Consider the following 21,344-nt stretch of genomic DNA (forward strand, 5'->3'; position numbering starts at 1 on the left):
GTAACCTCGTCTGCTGCGAGCCGTTATGAGGAAACCAGTGACAGAGTGACATCAAAGCCTTGGACACACACGCACACACACAACTTCAAGGCAATTTGACATGCAGTAGGTGGGCGTGGACTGTCGTGTGTGTGTGTGTGTGTGTGTGTGTGTGTGTCAGGGGGGGGTGCGTGTGGGTGCGTGCGTGCGTGCGTGTGTGGGTGTGTGTGAGGGGGAGGATCGACCCCCCTCACCACCCTCACTCCCCAACACACACACACGTACATCTCCTTTCTCTCCAATGCTGCTGATGTTTCTTATTTTTAGTGCAGATCGAGTTTCCACAGCCGTCCCGGCAGCCTGGAGCAGCACCCGAGTGTTTGGCAGCCCGAGTGGAGTGGAGGTCGGGAACGATGGTGCACGGACTTCAGGGAAAGTGCCAAGTCATTGTAATGCTCGGTTGATGAATGCAAATGAAATCCTGCTCCGTGTCAGGTAAATGCAATTGCATGGTCTTGCTTGTATTTGTGATGTATGTTACAGCGAGCCTTCGGGATTTGCAGGGATCGGACATTATATTGAAAATACTCGCTTTCCTGAATGTTAGTCTTAGTTGCTCTGCGTTGACGAGTTTGGATACAGTTTCTTTGGCTGGACTTCATCTTGGTGGTCTTCTTTTGTTTGATTTTCTCCTCTTCAGACAAGGCGACGTGAACGTGAAGTGATGCTGCAGCAAGATGAAGGTGAGGATTAAAAATCCGCCCCCCCCATAAAGTCCTCCACTGGTTTTTGTCCGAGTTTTTTTTCTCTAATTTTATAATTTTATCTTGCATAAAGGGGAAAAGTATTTTTTTTGGGGGGAAAAAAGTTGTAACCTATATTTTTGAGAAAAAAGTTTTTAAAAATATTTCTTTTTAGATAAAAACCTGCATGGGTTTCCTCCGGGTACTCCGGTTTCCTCCCACGTTCCAAAAACACGCATGGCAGGTTGATTGGACACTCTAAATTGCCCCTCGGTATGAGTGTGACAGCGGATGGTTGTTCGTCTTTGTGTGCCATGCAATTGGCTGCCAACCAGTTCAGGGTGTTCGAAGACAGCTCTGATAGACTCCAGCACCCCCCCAAGCCCCGCGACCCTTGCGAGGACAAGCGGTACAGATAATGGATGGATGCATGTTCTGCCTAGCCCTTGTCTTTAGCATATTATGGTGCTACTGTGCTGACATTTAGGAGGCTTTGTGTATGTCACAAATAGACTATTTTTTAAGATCTCTTCCACGAAGGCTGCCAAAGGCCGACTGCCACGTATTTGAGTCACTTGCAATTATAGTGACTGCACTACCCTGGTTGAGCTTCAGGCGTCGCCATTTCGCTTAGGTCATCATATTGACGATGAATCAGCATCGTAAAGCAAACCTTTTGGAACGACTAGTGAAGCATCGTCTTTGTCTGCTCGTAGATATTTTATTCACTAAAAGCATGATTAAAACCACTTTACGACGACATTCCGTTTACTGATGAGAAAATGTTTTAAGAAGGAATACGGTGTATTTAAATGGTGGCAATTATGTGTTTATTCGGCTGTTGTAATCATGTTACAAAGGTGATCAAATAAAACGCTCCATCCTTCCAATCGCGGCTTCTGCTGACAGTTACTTCGCGGGCTGAACCACAAAGTTTGTTAGCGGGGTACCGGTCTTCTTGTTGTGCCGCTTGTCGTGTTTAATTCGACATCGTTCCACTCCATGCCGATTTGTGGGACACATACTCTGTTTCAGTATTCATTAAATTATATATGCGGTGAAAAGAGTTAAAAACGAAGCGAAACAGGTTCTAATTTCTCATCACCCCACCCCAGCCCACACAAACGCTGAATGTTTCCAACAGTGGCTTGGGTTCGCTGCAGACTGTTATTTCCAGGACCAAACTACAAAGTTTGCTAGTGGAGGGGGGGTCGTCTTGTCGCTCTGCTTTATGCTTTATTTTATGTTACCGTGTTATGGTCCACGTGGATTAATTCCATTTATATTTCATTTACTATTCACAAAAACACAAGTGGTGAGAAAACAAACTAAGGCGGAGTAAGTCATTATTTTAAAGTCGTGTCCCCCCACAGACGCTTAATATTCGCGTTCGTTTGTCCGCCTCGGAGGGTTGAGGCGGACTGTTATTTCCCGGACTGAACCAAAAGTTTACGAGAGGGTTGACCATTTTCGCGTTTTGCTTTTTGCCTTATCGAATAATACGTTTGTGGGATTCCATGTCAATTAATTTACTATACGTTATGTAACAAATATTTATGAAAAAATGTAAATACGTGGAGTAAATTTGAAAACGAGAAATAAGATGATTATTCCTCGTCGTGTTCCCCCTACACAAACGCCAAATCTTCGAGTTCGCTCTTCCACCTCCCCCTCCCTTTACCGACAACAATAAACTCATCCATTTAATTCCAGTTCTTAGCTTTTTCTGCAAGTTGTATTTTATCTGGGTGTTTTAAATGTAAAAAAAAATGTTAGAAGCTGACGCCCTTTAGTTCGTCTTCCGTCTTTTGGGGGGAGGGCGATACCGGCGGTGGTTGGCCCCCCAAAGAAAGACGTCGTCGCAGGGTTTTTTGGAAAAGAAAGAGTTGGGCCAAACTTTCGCTTGGTGCTGTTAGCTTGTCCGGAAGAGGCTAACGGTTAGCCCCGGCGGATGCGCTCCTCGTCGGCCGGGCGAGCTTCCCCACCACCATGCTGATGTGCTCCGTGGAAAAAGTGGATTTTAATATAACGTCGCGCGCCGTCGCTCGGCTGGTCTTCGAGGCCGAGAACGACCACCGGAATGGGGGGAATTCATCCAACGGCAGGTAGGTAGAGAGAGAGAGAGTGAGAGAGATAAGACACTGCCGAGGCGAAATGCAAAGTTTTTTCATGGTGTTTGGGTTAAACAATTAATCTGGTAGAAAGGGATACGGGCTGTGCTATATATGCATTGATTTGAAAGTCTATTTGCAAGATAAGGTTGGTCAAACATGTCCGTGCTAAGATTGTTCTTGTTCAAACACGAGCGCAAACAATGTCCACCCATACCCCCCTTAACACATTCTGGTGGCCTTGCACTCGCCCCCCCCCCAAGCTTGTCGACATTGAATGTTATGTTGATATATTTTTACAAGGATTTTGGTCCTGATTTTTTAATAAAATTATAACACAATAAAATGTGGGGAAAAAGGTAAAGCGCCGTGTTGCCTTGACTTAACGTAACCGCGCATAGAACTCAAAAACCTCGTATTTCAAATCATCTCTCCAAATGAAATGAATGCAAATGTAATGAATCTGTCCAGCTACGCCAAAAGACCCACAAATATATCATTATTTTATTAAAGGAGAAATATAAGTCGTATTGGACTGATTAAAACGCACAATATAAATGATCAAATAGGATGTCAAACATGAAACTGTGCATGCAATATAATTTTCATGCTTTTATTGTGTTGCTCCCTCTGCTCTGCTTGCTTTGGCCACTAGGGGCCAGTATAATGAATAGAGACATACAGCACGTAGATTTGATCGTGAAATACATGAAAATGTTTCACCGAAGCGTCTGCTTTTTTTGCTACCGTTTGTGTTCAAATACAAGTTGTTTAGATGTACCGCAGTAACGTTAGCAATGGCATTATCATCATTATGTGTTGGCATTAAGCTAGCAGACTTCGGCGAGGCAAAGTTAGATTGTATGGTTCAGTATTCAACAAGTTGTCTTTGTATTATGTGTAGTTTTATCGCAAAGCTATACTGGGAGTGACAATAAACGGCTTGAAACGAGCATACTAAACTTATTTTTTTCTTTAAAGAATTGTTCACTATCATACTGCTGCTTTTTGCATCTAGTGCCCCGAACTACCATTTTTGCTTACAACTTAAGGCAAAAAAATAATAATCAGAGCGATGGTTTACATGTCTAAAAGCTCGTAAACTGGGTCACCCAAAAGTCAAAGTTCCACTGTATGTTAGTGCCTTTTGTTAAACATTTCCTGTTAGTTATGCAAAGTCTGTTTCGTTGTGTGTGTGTGTATGTGTGCGTGCGTTTCAAACACACCAAGGTAATGTGAGTGTTTGCTTCTTTTTTCTGGAATGTTCTTCCATGACCTTGTTGAATATTCTCCCGCATCGCCGTCATGCACTTTTGGTCTTTCTTGGACTTGTTTTGAGTGTCATCAATGTCATGTAATACTCACGACAGGAAGTGGGTGCTCTCAGATTCCCCATTTCTCGGCATTAGGCCCACCACTTCCTGGCCGGGAGCAAGATTTCAATATGGAAAAATCCATGTCCTGTTGCCAGGGCATGGCAGACTACAGCCTGATATGGAGCTTTTAAGCAACCTCTAAGAAATTGTGTAGAGGAAAAAAAAGCCCCAAAATGTGTAATTTATCCATGTTACCTTTCACACAGAGTCCAGTAAAGGCAGGATATTGCTGCAACTCTGCACCCTTTCACACTATGTCGGCGCAGAACAGCTGACATAGGGTATAAAAAAAAAGCCAGGAAAACGTCAGCCAGCATCTGGTGTGGCGTAAAAAAAAAACATCTGACATTTGCTTTCAATAAAGCTGCAGCTATTGGCCTTTTTGCAATCAATTCTCTCGATTATTTTCGATTTTGATTATTTGTGTGAAATTAATTTTGTGTTACTTAACACGATGTGCATTTGAGGTGCAGTTATTATTTTTGTCTTATTTGTGTTCACCGTCGTCACATTCTGCTTTAGGATTTGTGACTTTGACTGTGTGTGGATTTAAAAGGCGGGACCCGGTCTTGTGAGTGATGTGGGCGTCAGTGAATGATAGTGAAGCGTTGGCTGTTGTGGGCTCACGTTAGCCGCTGGCTGTTAAGTCTGAGTATTGAGTGCCTTGCTAGGAGTTGTGACCATCTGCATCTTGTGTTTAAGTCTGTTTATGTTTGTTCTCTTAATGTGGTTATCCTTGATCACCTTCGTGGGCATTACGCCACGTTTGAAGTACTATTATTTTCCATCATTAATACATGATTGTATATTATTTTTTGGCAAAAAAAAAAAAAAATAAATCAAAGGATTGTCCCCTCTATTATGTAAGGCGTTGAAAAAAAGTGAAATAAAATGGATCACTCAGTGGAGGACTTTATTGACATGATCTATATCTGAAGCTCCTTATTTATAGCAAGGTAGATGACAGCTTGCATTTTGAGCGCAGTCTTTTCACCCCTCAGGTAATTTACCTCTGAGCTCGCAAAGATGAGATGCGTGACACAAACCTGACGGCGGAGGAGCTGTGAGGAAACCATGCACGGAAAGACGGTGGACATCCTGAACACGACACGCTTTAAGAGGAAATTATTTCTCAAGAATGACTGAATTCTGTATGATGATATTTTCCAAGATGGAGGACTTGACGGGTCTGGACTCTTGACAAGCCGAAAGTCGGCTTTCCCGGAAATGACCATGTCCTCCACTCGGCCCGTCCCGACGCTGACCGTCCTCCCCCCGTCCTCCGACACAGAATCCTGGTCCCGCTCGCCCAGCCCCCGGCCGTATCGCTCCGCCCGCCATGTACGGTCCTACCGCGGCCGCAGCAGAACCAAGAAGCGGAGCGCAGACAAGCGTTCCGGAACCCCGCAGATCGTAATTGAGGAGGAAATTACCCCCGCGTCGTCTGCCATTGAGGTCACTCAGATAAGAAGTGAGGAGCAGGGCCAGGACCAAGATCTCCTTTTCCCACCGTCCCAAACTTGGTCGCATAGCCCCTCTCCTAGCCGGCGCTCTCGGTGGTCCCTCAGGAGCCTGCTGGGCAGGGACTCCGACTGGGACAGCTGCAGGTTAGTGTGCTGGACTCCTGCAAACAGTCGGCAGCCGGCGACCACAAGGAGCCGGTAGACAGCGCAATCCTTAAAACGTCACTTTTAAGGCAAACATTTTACGTCAAATACCACACTCTTGTATAACCATACAAAACACATTTTTACGGGAATAAAATGCGATGAGAAACGCTCTTCGTAAGTCGTAATTGACCGAGAATAGTCCAAATAATGTAAGGAAGGGTCTAAGATTTCTGGGAAATGATGCGACTCAAAAGAGGCTCATGGTAGAAAGAAGTCAATTTATGTGAATGATCTCGGGGTTTTTGCACGAATAGTTACATTAACATTACAATACGTGAACATTTTTTTTTTTAAATAAAGGTGCAGTATTTCAAGAAAAATATTTGGTTTACATGAAAAAAATAATTTTACTAGAAAAAAAAGTACACTTGTGGCACTGTGATTATAATGGAATATGTCAAAAGTAAACAAATACATTTACAATATGTCCTCAAAGCAAATATAAAACACACTAAGTGGCATTATAAACGCATTTACTGCCATTGACGGCTAAAGACGTCCAAGTTACTTTTTTTTTTTCGACACTCGGCTCGTAGCTTGAACATTTTGAGCAGTGATCCCCAACCGCTGCGGACCAGTACCTTTTGTTACAGTTCCCTCCAAAATATTTTTTTAATATAAAAAATCCTGAATGTACGCCATCACCCCCAAAGGCGATTAATCTTCAACCTCAAATGTGTTCTATGTATGTTCAACTATTGAGTTTATCTTAAAAGGACATAACTGATAAACTCCGATCTCAAGTATTTGTGCAATTTCCTTTGCATTCAGCTTGATTCCATCTCCAAATATTTCTTGGGAGGTTTCCTAGTGTTCTCTTGTCGTACAGTACATAAGGTCCGCCAGCTGGGAACAGACGGTCTGCACTGTCAGCACTCGGCACGACAAGCTCTGTGGGGATTCTGTGACTAAACTCAGTCGGGTCGCCTGTATGGACAACTGGAGAGCAAACGTGACCGAGTTGCAAATGTGCGGCGTTATTTATGAATCCTGCTGTTTAAAAAAAAAAAGTAGTCCCAACAACACGCTTATTGACAGTCAGCTCACTGAGCAGCCACAACAAGCCGGGAGGCGGAGTCCTAACGCTCCACGCACGCTGAATCATGACATCACCCTCGGCCAATCGGAGCCCGCCTCTCGTCTGATGATGTCATGCCGACCCAATCGGAGGAGGCTCTGTATGGTGAGGGTGATCCACCACCCCCCCACCCTCCTGATCCACCTCCTCTCCTCCCCTCATCTTTATGCATCCATTTTATGGACTCCATACGTTCTCTGAGCTCAAGATACTTCATGTTATCGGGGATGGCCACATTTTTCCCACCTTGGGCCAAAAGAGGAGGCAGAGTGGGGCCACTTGATGCGTTTGGGAACGGTGCAAAAATAAAATCCAGTCGACTGGAGATCAAACAAAGTGATCTATTCGTGGGATTAAAAAAGAAAATGGACCGCAAGTCCATCTCAGAACTAAGTGGTCATTCTCTTTGCCGCAATCTGAAAAACATGCCTTCCTGTTTGTCAGGAAGAAAAAGGCGGCCGTCACTTTGAGGCAACTCTCGCGCTGCTCGACAGGGAAGCAGATTACACGCAGAGACACCGAGGCTTCTGGATTATGATGTGCGCTCTAATCCCGGCGGATGGACACAGATTGAGGGTGAAGGGATCGCGTTGCGCTCGCTGGGTTTAAAAGAGGTTGGAGAGGAATACAGTTGACGGGGCCACTTAAATCCTGTTGCAGAAAATTGTGACGGACAATTTGCGCTTGTTTCATAGGAGAGGGGCACTGAAAAGACATTCGACAGATTTGCGTCAAATTATGTGAATGCTGTCGTAATTACGAGAATGTAGTGAACATTTTAGCAGAACAAAGTCGTAAATATGTCAAGGATTAAGTTTTTATATAATGAAATCTAAAAACTGCTAATCATTTTACAGTAGTCAGATTTAATAAAAAATGCAAGTGTTATTGAAATACTATTTTGATTAAAATGCTCAAAATACAAGGAAAAATGTGTTATCTTGTTGAGAAAAACATGAAAAAAGTACTGTTAGAATTTTTTAATGAATAAAGTTGATTCACATTTTTAGAATAAAGTCGCCATATTAGATAGAAGGAAAATTATTCATCTGTGATTATCAGGCCAAAAAAAAAAGTTTGGGATGTGAAAATGTCACAATTTTCACAAAACTTGTACATCACCAGACGTTTTCAAGAATATAATTACAAGGAAAAACGTTTTTTTAATCCAGTCGTAGTATAAGAACAACTCAGAAGGTTATGAAAAATAAGTTAACAAGCACAAAATCTTAAAATGACAATCATATTTTTTTAAATATTTTTTCTCTTGCTGTCGACTGAAAATGACTTCCCAGGTGCTCATGTAATGACCAATCACGACTCACCTATTTTCTGAGTTTGGTCATGTGACGTTCGGAAGCTGCGCCCTCGGCTACTGTGGTGTCATTTACAGTTGACATCAAGAGGCAAAATTGCCGCCCACTGAGATGGATAAAAACGGGTGGATTTGCTGCCTAATTCATATTCCATAAACGTAATATTAATCACAATGCCGTGTTTGACTTGTGGGGCCGCATAGAACATATCGTCAAGACAATTTTGGATTTGACTCTCCCTTTAATTAAAGAGATGTCGCAATACAATAAATATACTGTAGAGAATATTTTGCAGCATTTTTTTTCTTTGAATAACAAGATGAGTTTGCCAAAAAGCCACTACTAGATACATTTGTGCAAGCCAACTCGTGAGTATACAATGACCCAGTGTAGTACAAGAAAACATTTGTAGATTTTTTTTTATCATTTAAAAAAAAAAACAACAGTTGTATTATTATTAGTAGAAAAAATTAGACTTCTGCATAAGCATTCATCTTTTATAATTAAACATGGAATTTGGAGCTCCATGTAGTGGCCTCTTATCTGTGCCCCCCAGTCACCAAAAATGTTGATCAGACACCCCCTCCCTCCTGGGCACAAAGACGCACCTCCTCCCCCATCTGTGCGCTGAGGGGATTACGGATGGACGGCAGCCCGTCGGCGGCTCATCCTGCGCAGGCAGCCGTCGTCTGTCCGCGAAGGGCGTCGACGACGGCGATGGTGGGATACTAGCATCCCTCGTGTCCCTCGTGTCAGCGCGGCGACACGGACGAGAAGAAGTGCGCCGTTTTGTTTTCTTTCGGACCCCCGTTGGGATCGTGAACGCCTCATGACATGTTCGAGTAAGTCATTCTATGGCGGCTGAGATGAGGGGCGTGCCAAAGTGCTGTCTTTTTTGTGTACGTTTTGTTATGTACTTAGGACGGAAACGCACATTTTGCTTCGATGTCAAGGCATTGTTGTCTATTATTTGTACAAAACGAGGGTGGTGCGTTCACGTGAATCCCGGTCGCTCAGCGGTCATCCGGTCACAGCCGCCCCCCCCCCCTCCCTTCACAGCCGAGGACGCGGTAGCCTCCATCCATCCACAAGCGGTCGTTTTTCACCGTGAAACAACCCAGCAAATGTCACCGTGCTGCCTTCCGGGTTGTTTTTTGTTAGCTTCGTCGATCTCAGTTGCTGGACGTGATTGATGCTAAATTAGCCATGTTGCTAACTCGCTAGCTCTCGCTGTTTGAATGAATGGGTTTACACCACAGTTGTAAACAAACGCTCACGCAGATTCTCATCATTAAATCCTTTTAATAGGCTAATGCGACCGAACGTGGTAGGATTCAGTCATGTGTTGTTAACATGCCACCCGAGCGAGGATAATCGGTTCAGATCATGTATTTTAAGGTTACCAATGAGGCAATGATACACAATATATAAAAATAATATTCATGACATTTGTCACGATTTGAATCCAAATTGACTTTCCCAAGGCAGAAGTATTGCCTGGGATCTCAGACTGCTCAGTTGTGTCTGATAAATGTTCATCATTGACATGTTAAAATATCACTGCACGCTGGATTTCGATATAGCAGTTGCTCAAATGTCATTTTTGTGTCTGCCCAGTGCATGTGGCAAGTGGTCACTCCTCCACTTCCTCAGTTCTGAGGATTTACGTGCAAATTTCTTGTGTAGCTATTTACATGCAATTTGGGTGGCTGCATATGCGGGTTGTTTAATGTATTCTGTCCATGTAAACACAGCCAAATTGTGTACTGGGTCATTCAAATTGTAGTAGCCAGAAGACAGTCACAAATAAACTTGCCGGAAACACAATGGATAAAAAAAAATAAATACAAATCTCCAAAACACATCTGGGGAAAATACTTTGGACTGAACTGTTTTTCTCGGACACTTGAACTTTTCCTTTGTGAGTGTAGTGTTGACTAGCTGATGGTGTTTTGGAAAACGTAACAATGCTGACAAGACGATAAAAAAACTGCAACTATAAGCGCTTGGCGAATTTGTATATGGAAACTCTGCAGTTGAGCATAGGCATCCAGGCAATTACTACTTTCTTATTAGCCAGGGCTTTGGCACCAGCTTGCGGCTTTTCAAGTTTTAAAGAGCTCATATTGTGCAAAGAGGTGAATTTTTCATTAAGGTTCAATCGTAACATTTTTGAATAACAAACCTGTAAAACACAGTGGATTTAAAGAAAAAATCCACCAATTCGAAATAGATACAAAAATATCCGAAGAGGCCATGGTGATTGTTTGAGCAAATGTTTCCTTAGTGCCTCGTAGAGACGGCGAATGTAAAGAAATATTTGCGCTATCTCCATTCAAAGCCGCATTGGCCGCCTTATCAGTCAAAATAGGTTCAACATGATAAAACTGCCCCCTGCGTGGCCTTCCCTTTGCTTTTCGTCCTCTGTAGCGTGGCTATTGTCAAACAGGACGTCCCCCCACTCCGCCTTCTCGTTGTTTGCTCTTTGCTGCCTTAAGAAAAATAAAAAAAATAAATTTTCTTTTTTCTTTTCCCTTTGCAGCACGGCCAGTAACTCTCCACGCAGCACTCCAGGCAGCTCACCCTCCCTGCGGCGGCGGGTGCTTGGGGGCGGCCGGGCCAGCGAGAGTGAGGGAGGTGGGGAGAAGAGCAGCGGAGGAGGAGGAGGCGGGGGCTCCGACAGCCCCCTGCCATCCATACCGTCAGCATCATCGCTTACATCGGCCTACCCCATTGCCTCCCGACATTTCAGGAGCAATGCCAAGGTAACGACGGCCCAGGCTGCCATATTTGTTGTTTTTTAAATATGTTAATAATAGTCCTGAAGTGTACAGCTGGGAAAACACCACAGGGTGATTCGCCGTCATGCGAGACCTCAAGTCAGTGAGCATGAAAACAATTGTTTTCTCCTTGTCTTTTTTTTTTTAATCACACTTATTTAAAAAGCTGTTTGGATGTCAACCTACCTCGCAGCAGCTCAGTTCAACCATTCTACTGATCATCCCCTCGATGACCATGTAATGTGATTACAAAATATATTTTGACGACTAAACCATAATAACCCAGTCTTGCATAAAAGAAACACTTGGCCCAAAAATTATAACTTGACCAAGTCATTGGCTTAACCGGTTTTTATTGCAACACCAAACACATCTTGCCGCCAAAACAAAGCCATTTAGTTTATTTAACTGTCAACTGACACCACAGAAACGAATAAATAGCAATATAGTAATGCCATCTTTATTAAATATAATTTAAAGGCTATTTGGCCTGATGTTCATTTTTCTTAAGACAAAATAAAAACAGTCATTTGGATTATTTTGAGGATTTTTTTTCCCCCTCACCCACATATTCATGATTCTAATAGTTGTGTTTGTTGTCTTTACAGAAAATGCAAAGCTGGTACAACGTGAGTATCCCTGTCTCTCGCGTCATTTTATTTTTTTTTTTAATTTTGGGTGTCTTCATTTCGACATGGTACCAACCAGAATTCCCGCGTACCTCTCCATCAGGTCCTCAGCCCCACATACAAGCAACGAAACGAGGACTTCCGTAAGATCTTCAAGAAACTTCCGGACACGGAGCGACTCATCGTGGGTGCGTACCATGGCGTGAACGTTCTTGACTCGAGAGATTTTGGGCGCTTGCGTTTGGTTTGCTGAACTCTCATCCCTTTTCCCGCAGACTACTCATGCGCCCTGCAGAAAGATATTCTGCTCCAGGGCCGCCTGTATCTGTCGGAGAACTGGCTGTGTTTCTATAGCAACATCTTCCGCTGGGAAACCACTGTAAGCACCCGCTTCGTGTTATTTGCAGATCAGTGCTGATAAAGTCACACACACGTTTCAAAAAACTACTTTTTTTTTCTTGTTTGCGTATGCTAGTTTGTAGGCTACCGTATTTTCCGGACTATAAGCCGCTACTTTTTTTTCTAGATTTTGAACCATGAGGCTAATACAGTGGTGCAGCTTTTTTTCTTTCACCACTAGGGGCGCTCTATAATTCAGAAATTGCGCTAAATAAATCTCGATTTAAAAAAAAAAAAAAAAAAAAAAAAAAAAAAAAAATTTTAAATTAATTTATTATTGTTTTTTTTAAAAAAAAAAAACCTAATTTATTTATTTATTGATCAGTATCAGTTTGTGGGAAAAAATATTAAATGAAGCATACGGTTTCTGTATTCCAGTGACAATGTTTTAATTATTAGGCTACTTCTTGGTTCACTGTGGATGATGTAAGTCTTGAAGATGGCATCATTTTTGAGGTTGGATCCTGGGGTAACGCTTCCATCCTCACTTGAGCGGCAACCATGGTTAATTTATTTGTGTTTGTATCTTGGATCGTAGACTAATTCCTGGCTCACGTTGCGTGACGTTCAACAAGGTGACTGTATCACGTTTATTCCGGTGTGTGACAAACGCTCCCTTTGCAACTCATGAGAAAAAGAGAAAATAAGTTGACAGAAAATTGACTGACGGTATTTGCTTATTTTCCTTGCAGGCCTCCCCCCCCCCCTTAAATATGCAATATTTCCATCGTGCAAACTGAGAAATAAGTGAAGCATAAAGTTTGTTTATTAAAAATGGCTGCTTTTGTGTGTCTTTGCAGATCACTATCCTGCTGAAAGACGTGACCTCAATGACCAAGGAGAAGACGGCCAAGCTCATTCCCAATGCCATCCAGATCAGCACGGACAATGAGAAGGTCGGCCATTACTCACACACATACGCACTTTATAATACTTAGTATTTAAAAAAAAAAAAAAAAAGCTGAGTCGGCTTCGTGAGACAACAACGTGACCTTTTCGTCCTTCCTTCCTTCCCATTGAAATTCTCAGCACTTCTTCACCTCTTTTGGTGCACGGGATCGCAGCTTTATGATGATTTTCCGTCTGTGGCAGAACACGCTGATGGACAAGGTATGACCTCCTGACAACCGCTCGCAGGGTCTTCGATAACCTGATAATAATGGCCGGGTCATGTGAGAGTCCTATTTTCTGTTTGCAGTCCTTGTCTCCGAAAGAATTGTGGCACATCGTGCACCAGTGTTATGGCACCGAGCTGGGCCTCACCAGTGAGGATGACGACTACGTCTCCCCGACCGCTGAACACATGAACGGCCTGTTGTGAGTGATTTTAAAACCTGTTTACATCAAATGCTATAGTCTGGGCCGTGGTAGGGTTTGGAAATTTCAAATCAGTAGACTGGAACATACGGTTCAGATGCTGGGCGTGTGTTATGTACTGAACTATCTGTGATTGCGCAATACCACACGCACACACACGGATTATTCTGTAAATAATTTTTCACCATTTCCATTGTTGTCCTAGGCCTGGAGAAGAGTCCGTGTCTGTCACCGATCTTCTGGACCTGAGCTCGGTGTCGCTTCCCTCCTCGGGCAGCTCCCCTCCTCCGCTGGTGCCCTGCAGTCAGGCCAGCCCGCCCTCGGGTACCATCGGCGCGGTGGGCTTGACCCCGCCTTCCTCTGCCTGCTGCTTGCCCATCGAGGTGCCCTCCTCGTCGGGTCGCCGGCTCAGCTCCGATCCTCCGGAACCGAGCCCGCCCAACTCCCACGGCTCTGTGGCGTCGTCCGCGCCCACCAATGCCTCTGTGAGTGTTTTTGATGATGTCATTCCTGTTATATATACAGAGCTTAATTCTTGACGTTAGCGCCTCGTTTGAGTTCAACTCTGTTCCGAATTTCAGCGGATTGTGTCTCCGCTCTGAGCGGCTCAAATCTTAATTCAGAGAGAGTCAGGCGAGTACAGCGTTGGCGTCCAGGTTCGCTCTGGAGCTGTCTCTCGCGCTAAGATTGTTCGTTTGAAATGTAATGTACAGTGAAGTTACACAACACGAGCAAGTACAATGTGTTCTGGAATTTCCCCGGGAGCTTCTGCTGTTCTGTGCTCTTGTGTACGTGCACAATTCACAGCGAGCGGGGTTCACGTCCTCTCAAGTCATATGGCGATGGCCTGATTGCTTTCCCCTCAGAACCCAGAGGAGGGCGGGGACAGCCTTTCCGAGTCAGCCAATCACATGCTGCCCCTTCCCAACACCAGCCTCGGAAACCTCTCCTCATTGGACGCCACCAACGACGAGGACCTGCCCACCGACCCGAGCAACTCGTCCGACACGCAGGAGGAGAGTGAGTGTGCTGGCTCCTTTTAATCGGGCCTCATCTGCAGCATTTTAGTTTGTGTTGTGTCACTGCAATCGTAAATGTTGTTAAATTATAAATGTATATCCTCCCAACCTTCAGGTGAGGTGGAGTCGTTCTGCGCCGATCTGAACGGGCGGCTGCATGTCAACGCCGCCGTGCGGATGAGCGTGGACAAGCTGCACGACCTGCTCTTTTCCGCCGACACGCACTTCATCCAGCACCTCTTCTCACAGCGACACTTCACCGGTACACACATGCACACACACACTCACGTCAAGCATTCGACGTGTTTGCAACACACACACATGTTGCTAACAACTTGTTACAATAAACAGGTCAATTTGAATTTCTTTCGGCATGTTAAATTATTTACGGAGATTTTGTTGCTCATAGAAGATGTTACCGAGGTATACCAGGCTAGACATTTTGAGTCAAATTCTTTTTTCAAATGTAGGTATTTGCAACATACTTCAATATCGTGAAAAACCCTAATGTCAAATTTATTTTTTTAAAACTTTAATGGGATGTCTGAAACACAGAAACCTCAGTCAAAAAAAAAAAAGTGTTTTTCACAGGACAATGTTTTTTTATTTATTTTTTTAATTAATATTTCTATTCTAATTAGACTAGGCAAACTTTTTTTTTTTTTAATTTTATTCCCAGGAGAGCCACAATTTATCAATTTCACTGGAGTTTTTTTTTTTTGGCGGAAAAGACAGAAAAGTTTTAAATGCAAAACAAAAAAAAAATAATTGTACTAGAATACATAAAAAAACAAGAATAGCCTTTTTTTTCATTCATTTTGGTGAGGAAATAAATAAACATGATAGAAAAGAATCAAGATGGAATTTATTTACTTTGTTTTATGTTGTAAAGTCCCTAGAATAATATTTAATGAGAATAGTTGCATGCTATTCCTCCATTGTCACTTGTTGAGTGTTCTTTCATTCCTTTCAAATGAGGACGGCATGAGTAGATTTGGCCAATGGGCATCATCCCTGCTGCTCAGGAACATTGTGTCACCCTAATTTGGAGGGGGGGAGTTCTTTTGTAGAAGCTGGCCTGACTCTCCTATTCATCCAGCATTCCATCTTCTTCTGGAGGCCCTCTGGTTTTTCAAACTTTTCATGAGTATTCTTTTATTGTTTTATTTATTTGTAATTTTCTTGCTGTCCGTCGACTCTCACAGACCTGACGGTGGGCGAGTGGCAGCGGGACGGCATCGGCGGGACCACCAGCCGCGTGCTCAGCTACACCATTGCCCTCAACAACCCCCTCGGGCCCAAGACGGCCCCCGTGGTGGAGACGCAGGTAAGATCTTTCGGTGACCAATTATCATCACAGTGAAGCTCAAAGTTTCTTCTAAATTTGTGTGCGACCGTTATGCTTAAGTAATCGAACGATATCATTTTACCCCAATACGACAACTGTGGTACTGGCTTGTATACTTTTGCTCACGTTGCCATGAGGATCCAAAATAAAAGCTCAACATCCTCCTGGGTCTAGACTCTGCACAAGAACAGCGCTCAGGGCGAGTGCTACGTGGTGGACTCAGAAGTCATCACGTCCGGTATCCCGTACCAGGACTACTTCTACACGGTGCACAGATACTGCCTCACTTCCATCAATAAGAACAAGAGCCGTCTCAGGTGACTTTGTTTTTTGTCATCTGTCAGGATATTCAGACTAGGGATGGGCGAGTAGATTACATTTTGTGTTCCATATGAATGTCCCTAATTAGGGCAGTCGTTTTTTTTTTTTTCTTAAATGGGAGAAAACATTTTTTGTTTGTTTTTAATCAAGAGAAGTCGTTATTATGAGGAAAAGTGAGGATAGTGTTTATTTTTCTTATAATAAAAATGTTTTAAATTGGGAAAAGTTGCATTCAAACTAGAAAAAAAATTCTAGAGAAACTTCTTGGACTGCACAAGAAAATATTTGGAATTGTGATTTTTATATGATTTTTTTTTTCAGAAAAAACAGGCTGCATATGTACAAGACTAGTTTTAGTTTTTTTGAGAATGTTGCAGTTATATAAGAATGCAATAAGTAGTCTTTATATTTTGCAAGATGAGTTGTATTTTTAAATTACACTAAAAAGTCACAATTATCGGACAGATTTTACCTAAAGTATTTTTTTTCCAAATGAAATATTTTTACATTTATAGTCACACTTTTCATCTCAAGTCATGAGTGGAAAAAAAGCCACAACAACTTGACACACAAGTCATAATTCTTGTTGCATAGTCAGATATTTTTTTATATGACTTGTAATTTTTTGGGAGAAAAGGTTGTTTGTTTTTACCACCCAGTGAAAACATCCCAATCAAATGTGTATTTATTTTTTTAAACTCCTTTACTGCCATTGACGGCTAAAGACGTCAAAGTTCAATTTTTTTTTTTTATCTCGGCTGGTTGTGAAATGTTCACATTTCCCAACCACACCAGCCCTTTCGATCGCTCGTAAAGTCCCCTTCAGAAACTTTTTGTGAAAGTTCACTTCCAAACTGTTGGTCTGCTACTCTTGCTCTAGAGTTTCATCCGACATCTGCTACCGGAAGCAGCCGTGGAGTCTGGTCAAAGCTCTGATTGAGAAGAACACTTGGAGCGGTATCGAGGAGTACTACCGCCATATGGGTCAGTCGCCTTGTCTAGCTTCTCACGGTGAAATGGCTTTGGGAATAGCATCACCAAAAAAAAAAAAAAAAATCATCATTCTGCTCCTTGGCAGAAAGCGAAGTGTGCAAGCTGGAAACGCTGCTTCAATCCGAGGTTACCGTGGTGACGGCCGGGGACGCCACCAGCGCCGCCGAAGCCGGCAAGTCGCCGCCGGCCCTGCGACGACGCAAGCGCACCTGCTCCCGCCGGCAGGGGGAGCGGGACGGAGGCGGTGCCGCCGAGCGAGGCGATAGGGGTGTCGGGGAGGAGCGGGAGCGAAGGGACGCCGGTTCGTGGACCGCTGTCACACTGAATTTGTTTTGCAGTACCCTGTTTTTAAAGTTGAGCTTTTCTTTTCGTAGGTGCTCAGTATATGAAGCTGGGGGAGCGTGCTCGTGGTGCGGCGCAGAACAGCGTCTCCACTATCCTCCTCATCGTCAGCTTCATGTAAGTTAACAACACGAGCGATCGATTCCACGCCGGTGCTGAAATTATTGAATAGATGATGAACGTCACGTGACCAAACTGAAAACCCAAAACATGTGAAGCTGAGCTCTCTGATGTCATTTTCAGTCATCAGCAATTTACAAAATGTCGTGTTTAGATTAGCGGGAGCGCTTAGAACTTATTATCGGAAAGAACATTTTTGACTTGACTTCTCCCTTCCGGCTAAAATTACCCTCGTTGATGCTTTTTAATTTTGTAGCACACTGAATGATACGCTTGTTGCACTTTTCAAAGAGAATCTTATTTGTCTGCACTGCATGTGGTCTCTTTGGAAATACCTCTTCGGAGGGTTTGGATTTATCTTTCCCCAAAAGGGATGTTCATGCTCAGCTTCTTATTTGATCAAACCAGGCATTGATGAGAGAAGTGGGTCTTTATTTATACATATAATGGTTATTAATTTTTTTTTGGCAATTTTGTAATGATAATTGGTGCCTCACCATCTCGTTGCTGCTTTCTTTGTGTCTCCTTTTGCGCCACTTTGTGCTCCGTGCAGGATCTGTATCAGGTACGGTCCGAAAGGCTTTTACTTCCACTGCCATTGCAAAGCCGCACTTTCTTACAGGAAACATCTGACGTGAACTAATTGGACTAGATTTTGCGTTCAAGCGTGCGCGTATTGATATTTCCTGTAATGAAGTCCCTCTTTGACGTGAGTGCACGCTGAAATGTTTGTGAGCCTTTTTCATGTGCTTCTCATTGTCACTTATCACGCACTCCAAAAAAAACAACTGTATCCATTAAGCACACACATACTATTTTTAGTTAATTTTTTTACCCATAGTGGCCCGTGGTAATTATTTACATTGTACAGTATTTTATTGTACACTATATGTGTTTATTTTTCCACATTGTTTTCTAAGTTGTTTTGTTTCTGTGTAATTATTATAGCACAAAAACAATTCAGCTTATTCGCATTTCGGCATTTTCAAATTTATTCACCGTTATTTTTTTTCCCGAGCCTATTTTGTTATTTGCGGAAAATTCACCTATCTGCTGTTTTTGCGCTTGTCAATTTTTTTGTACGTCACAGATGTGCTTGGTGGAATTGAGGAAAGCACTCTATATCTAGCGTGTGTGTACGTGTGTGTGTGTGTTTCTGACCAGTCTGGTGGTGCTGGTGGCACTCAACATGCTGCTCTTCTACAAGCTGTACGCTCTGGAAAGAGCAGCCCACACGCTGGAGACGTGGCACTCGTACTCGCTGGCGGACAGGTGAGCGTCAATACGATACAAAGTAGCTCCACTAAAGTCCAACGTAATCGTTGTCGTATGTTCCAGATGCAACTACTTTTATGAGTTCAAAATTGTGTACATTGCAGCAGTTGTGACCTGACGAGTTCACTCTGTCGCTTTAACCAGAACCGCACCAAAATAGAAAACAAAAAGTAGCGCTTGAACTAGATTGACTGTCCTAAATTGGTTTCTTTTTCCACTGTCAGTCCTCTTCCTCAGACGGCAGGAGAGTGGGCTCAGGTGCTCCAGCTGCAGAGACAGTTCCATCAAGCGCAGCTCAGCAAGTGGCAGCAGATTCTGCAGTCGTCCGTGGCGCTTCTTGACCAGGTGTGTGTGTCGTGCATGACGGTTAGACTACAAGATAATAGCGTTCTCTGTCTTGGACCGAGCGAGACGTCACACTACAATTGCGTCACTGACCAGACCCTGTCCAATCGTCGCGTCAGGATTCTGTACATCAGCGCAGATCAGTCTGTGAAATGTCCCGGACGCTAAACGACCAATCGTTGAGTATGTCACACTAGATGGGCTGTGATATGTCAAGACAACTCAAAATCGGAGCCCAACATTGGGCTACATTCATGCCGTCGGCATAAAGTGCATTCTACCCTCTAGCGTCTTACTTTTTGGATCACTTGAGCCTTGCTTTCTTTCTCCATTATTTCCCCAGATGAAGCAGTCTCTTGAAAAACTCCACCAAGGCATCGCCGTCCCGGGGGTCCACCAGGACCAGCCAGCTGAGACGGATGCATGAGCCCCATCCTGTACGGCGCCGTCCATCCCCCACATCCAAACTTCACCCAGCGACACGGACGGACCACCAGTTCCATTTAAAAAAAAAAAAAAAAACGCACACATGCACACACTAGGGAACGACATTACCCACAACCCTCCTCTCACCTGTTTGACTTGAAAACCACATGGCCCTGTGGTGACTCAGCAATAAAACTCGGATGGAGGCCCACAGGTGGGCCCTCCAAAAAGTTGCATCATGGAATCACACAGAATTTTTTCCCCACGCCTCTTTTTGTTCTTCCAGGTTGGCGTAAATCTTTGGATTTGATGTTTTAAAAAAGAAAAAAGAAATGGGACATGAACACGAGCGCGTTACTCGGGACCTTACAGTATTTATTGCCCAAGTCCCGCCCCCCTCGCACTCTGATTGGCTGTCGGGAGACGGCCAATAAAGACTGTGGTGAATTTTCTTGAATGTTTCATAGTTGGATATGTCAATAATAATAATTATGATGCTGCGTGTGTGTGTGTGTGTGGGTGTGCGCGCGCGTGTGCATCCACAAGGAGTCCACGTTACATTTCCGAAGTTTTCGTATTGTCGGCTGTTTTTCTGCCGATGTTTCTCCGAGACCTCATTCGCTTGCCAATCATAAAGGACCAACCAGAATGAAGTGACAGGACTAAAGGGAATCTCTTATTTGTGATACATCTCTCCCACCTCTGTCTTTTTTTTTCTTTTTGTGTGTGTGTTACATTTCTTCTCCCTCATGTCCCCAACTCCTTTTAATGACCAATCCCCCCCCCAATGACTCCACCACTCAAACTGTCCAGAAAATCCTCCCCCCCTCCCGTTTGGTTTGTTACGGCCATGCTGTGCATGGCCGGCTGCACACGACGACAAAAGGGGTGTATTATTTATTTAGGGCGGGGTGCGGAGACGAGAATGTACTGTGAAGATGTGATTGTGCACACGGAGAGAAATTGAAAAGAGAAAAAAAAATTGCAACAAGTCCTGCCTCTTCTTTGTGTGTGTGGGTAAGTGTGTATTTTCTATACTATGAAAAATGGAGCTCTCGTGAGCTTCAACCAAGTGTCTTGAGAAAAAAAAATGACAAACTTTTGATGATATGAATGATAAAGTATGAAATTAAATATAAATATTAAATAAAATATGAAATATTTCCATTGTAGTACATAAGGCATTTTTACGTAATCTATTTAAATTCCTTTGAGTGATTATTTTCATCAGTTTTTGCAATAACAATATTAAGTAGAAAACAAGTATTTAAAAATACCGCTTGGTATTACATCCAAAAAGATCATTGGATCATAATAAAATATTCCCAAATACGTGTGAGATATATTTTAAGGTTCACTGGCCGATATAGTATAAATAGCTTTGATTTATATTGTGCTTTTTAAGGTTCTAAGGATAAAAATGTATCACTTCACAGTAGGCATCCAATAATAATAAACTATCAAACCAGTGTATTTTTAATCATTCTCCTTTATTATGTTTTAGTCAATACAGTGCAACTTTTATCACAAAAACAAACGTTAACAAAAAGTGTAGTTTCCTTGTGAACTGGAACAGATGAAGCCTTTCAAATGTTTTTCAATGGGATACGTTGATTTGCAAGTGAAGGAAAAAAAGTTGAATTTAATTGAATCCCTCCAAATTTTGGCACAATGTGGATTTACCTGCAATAAACAACAAAATGGCTTTTTTTCTGTATTTCCCACTTCATATCCTTTATAATTATATATTTTTTTGC

The 21,344-nt window shown here is 43.1% G+C and overlaps 1 protein-coding gene across 5 annotated transcripts; it reads left to right on the forward strand.

The window, feature by feature from the left end:
- The first annotated feature begins 247 nt into the window (after positions 1–247).
- gramd1a (GRAM domain containing 1A) lies at positions 248–20,752 on the forward strand. 5 transcript variants are annotated; one of them, XM_088307573.1, is made up of 22 exons: positions 248–474; positions 680–722; positions 5,211–5,298; positions 5,381–5,816; positions 10,816–11,038; positions 11,662–11,682; positions 11,786–11,870; positions 11,958–12,061; positions 12,882–12,977; positions 13,111–13,191; positions 13,280–13,398; positions 13,604–13,883; positions 14,265–14,418; positions 14,533–14,679; positions 15,623–15,744; positions 15,940–16,082; positions 16,967–17,070; positions 17,165–17,380; positions 17,454–17,538; positions 18,706–18,813; positions 19,041–19,161; positions 19,505–20,752. In XM_088307573.1, exons 4-22 carry the CDS (start codon positions 5,437–5,439, stop codon positions 19,586–19,588), a joined length of 2,673 nt encoding a protein of 890 aa, XP_088163699.1. In that variant the 5' UTR covers positions 248–474; positions 680–722; positions 5,211–5,298; positions 5,381–5,436; the 3' UTR covers positions 19,589–20,752. The 5 variants fall into 5 exon arrangements, with proteins under 5 accessions (XP_088163699.1, XP_088163703.1, XP_088163700.1 ...); XM_088307577.1 differs by lacking the exons at positions 5,211–5,298; positions 5,381–5,816 and having other exon boundaries at positions 252–474; XM_088307574.1 differs by lacking the exons at positions 248–474; positions 680–722 and adding an exon at positions 2,110–2,827 and having other exon boundaries at positions 5,211–5,816.
- Positions 20,753–21,344: the final 592 nt, after the last annotated feature.

This window comes from Idiotropiscis lumnitzeri, chromosome 10 (assembly GCF_059441095.1).
Source record: "Idiotropiscis lumnitzeri isolate Australia: NSW breed Sydney's pygmy pipehorse chromosome 10, RoL_Ilum_1.0, whole genome shotgun sequence".
Taxonomy (NCBI): Eukaryota; Metazoa; Chordata; class Actinopteri; order Syngnathiformes; family Syngnathidae; genus Idiotropiscis; species Idiotropiscis lumnitzeri.

Bases quoted from the DNA above. Each gene is read 5' to 3' on its own strand.
- gramd1a (XM_088307573.1), top strand. From the start codon at position 5,437: ATGACCATGTCCTCCACTCGGCCCGTCCCGACGCTGACCGTCCTCCCC. The intron at 15,745-15,939 runs GTAAGATCTTTC...TCCTGGGTCTAG, and splicing joins CCCCCGTGGTGGAGACGCAG to ACTCTGCACAAGAACAGCGC. The intron at 16,083-16,966 runs GTGACTTTGTTT...CTCTTGCTCTAG, and splicing joins AAGAACAAGAGCCGTCTCAG to AGTTTCATCCGACATCTGCT.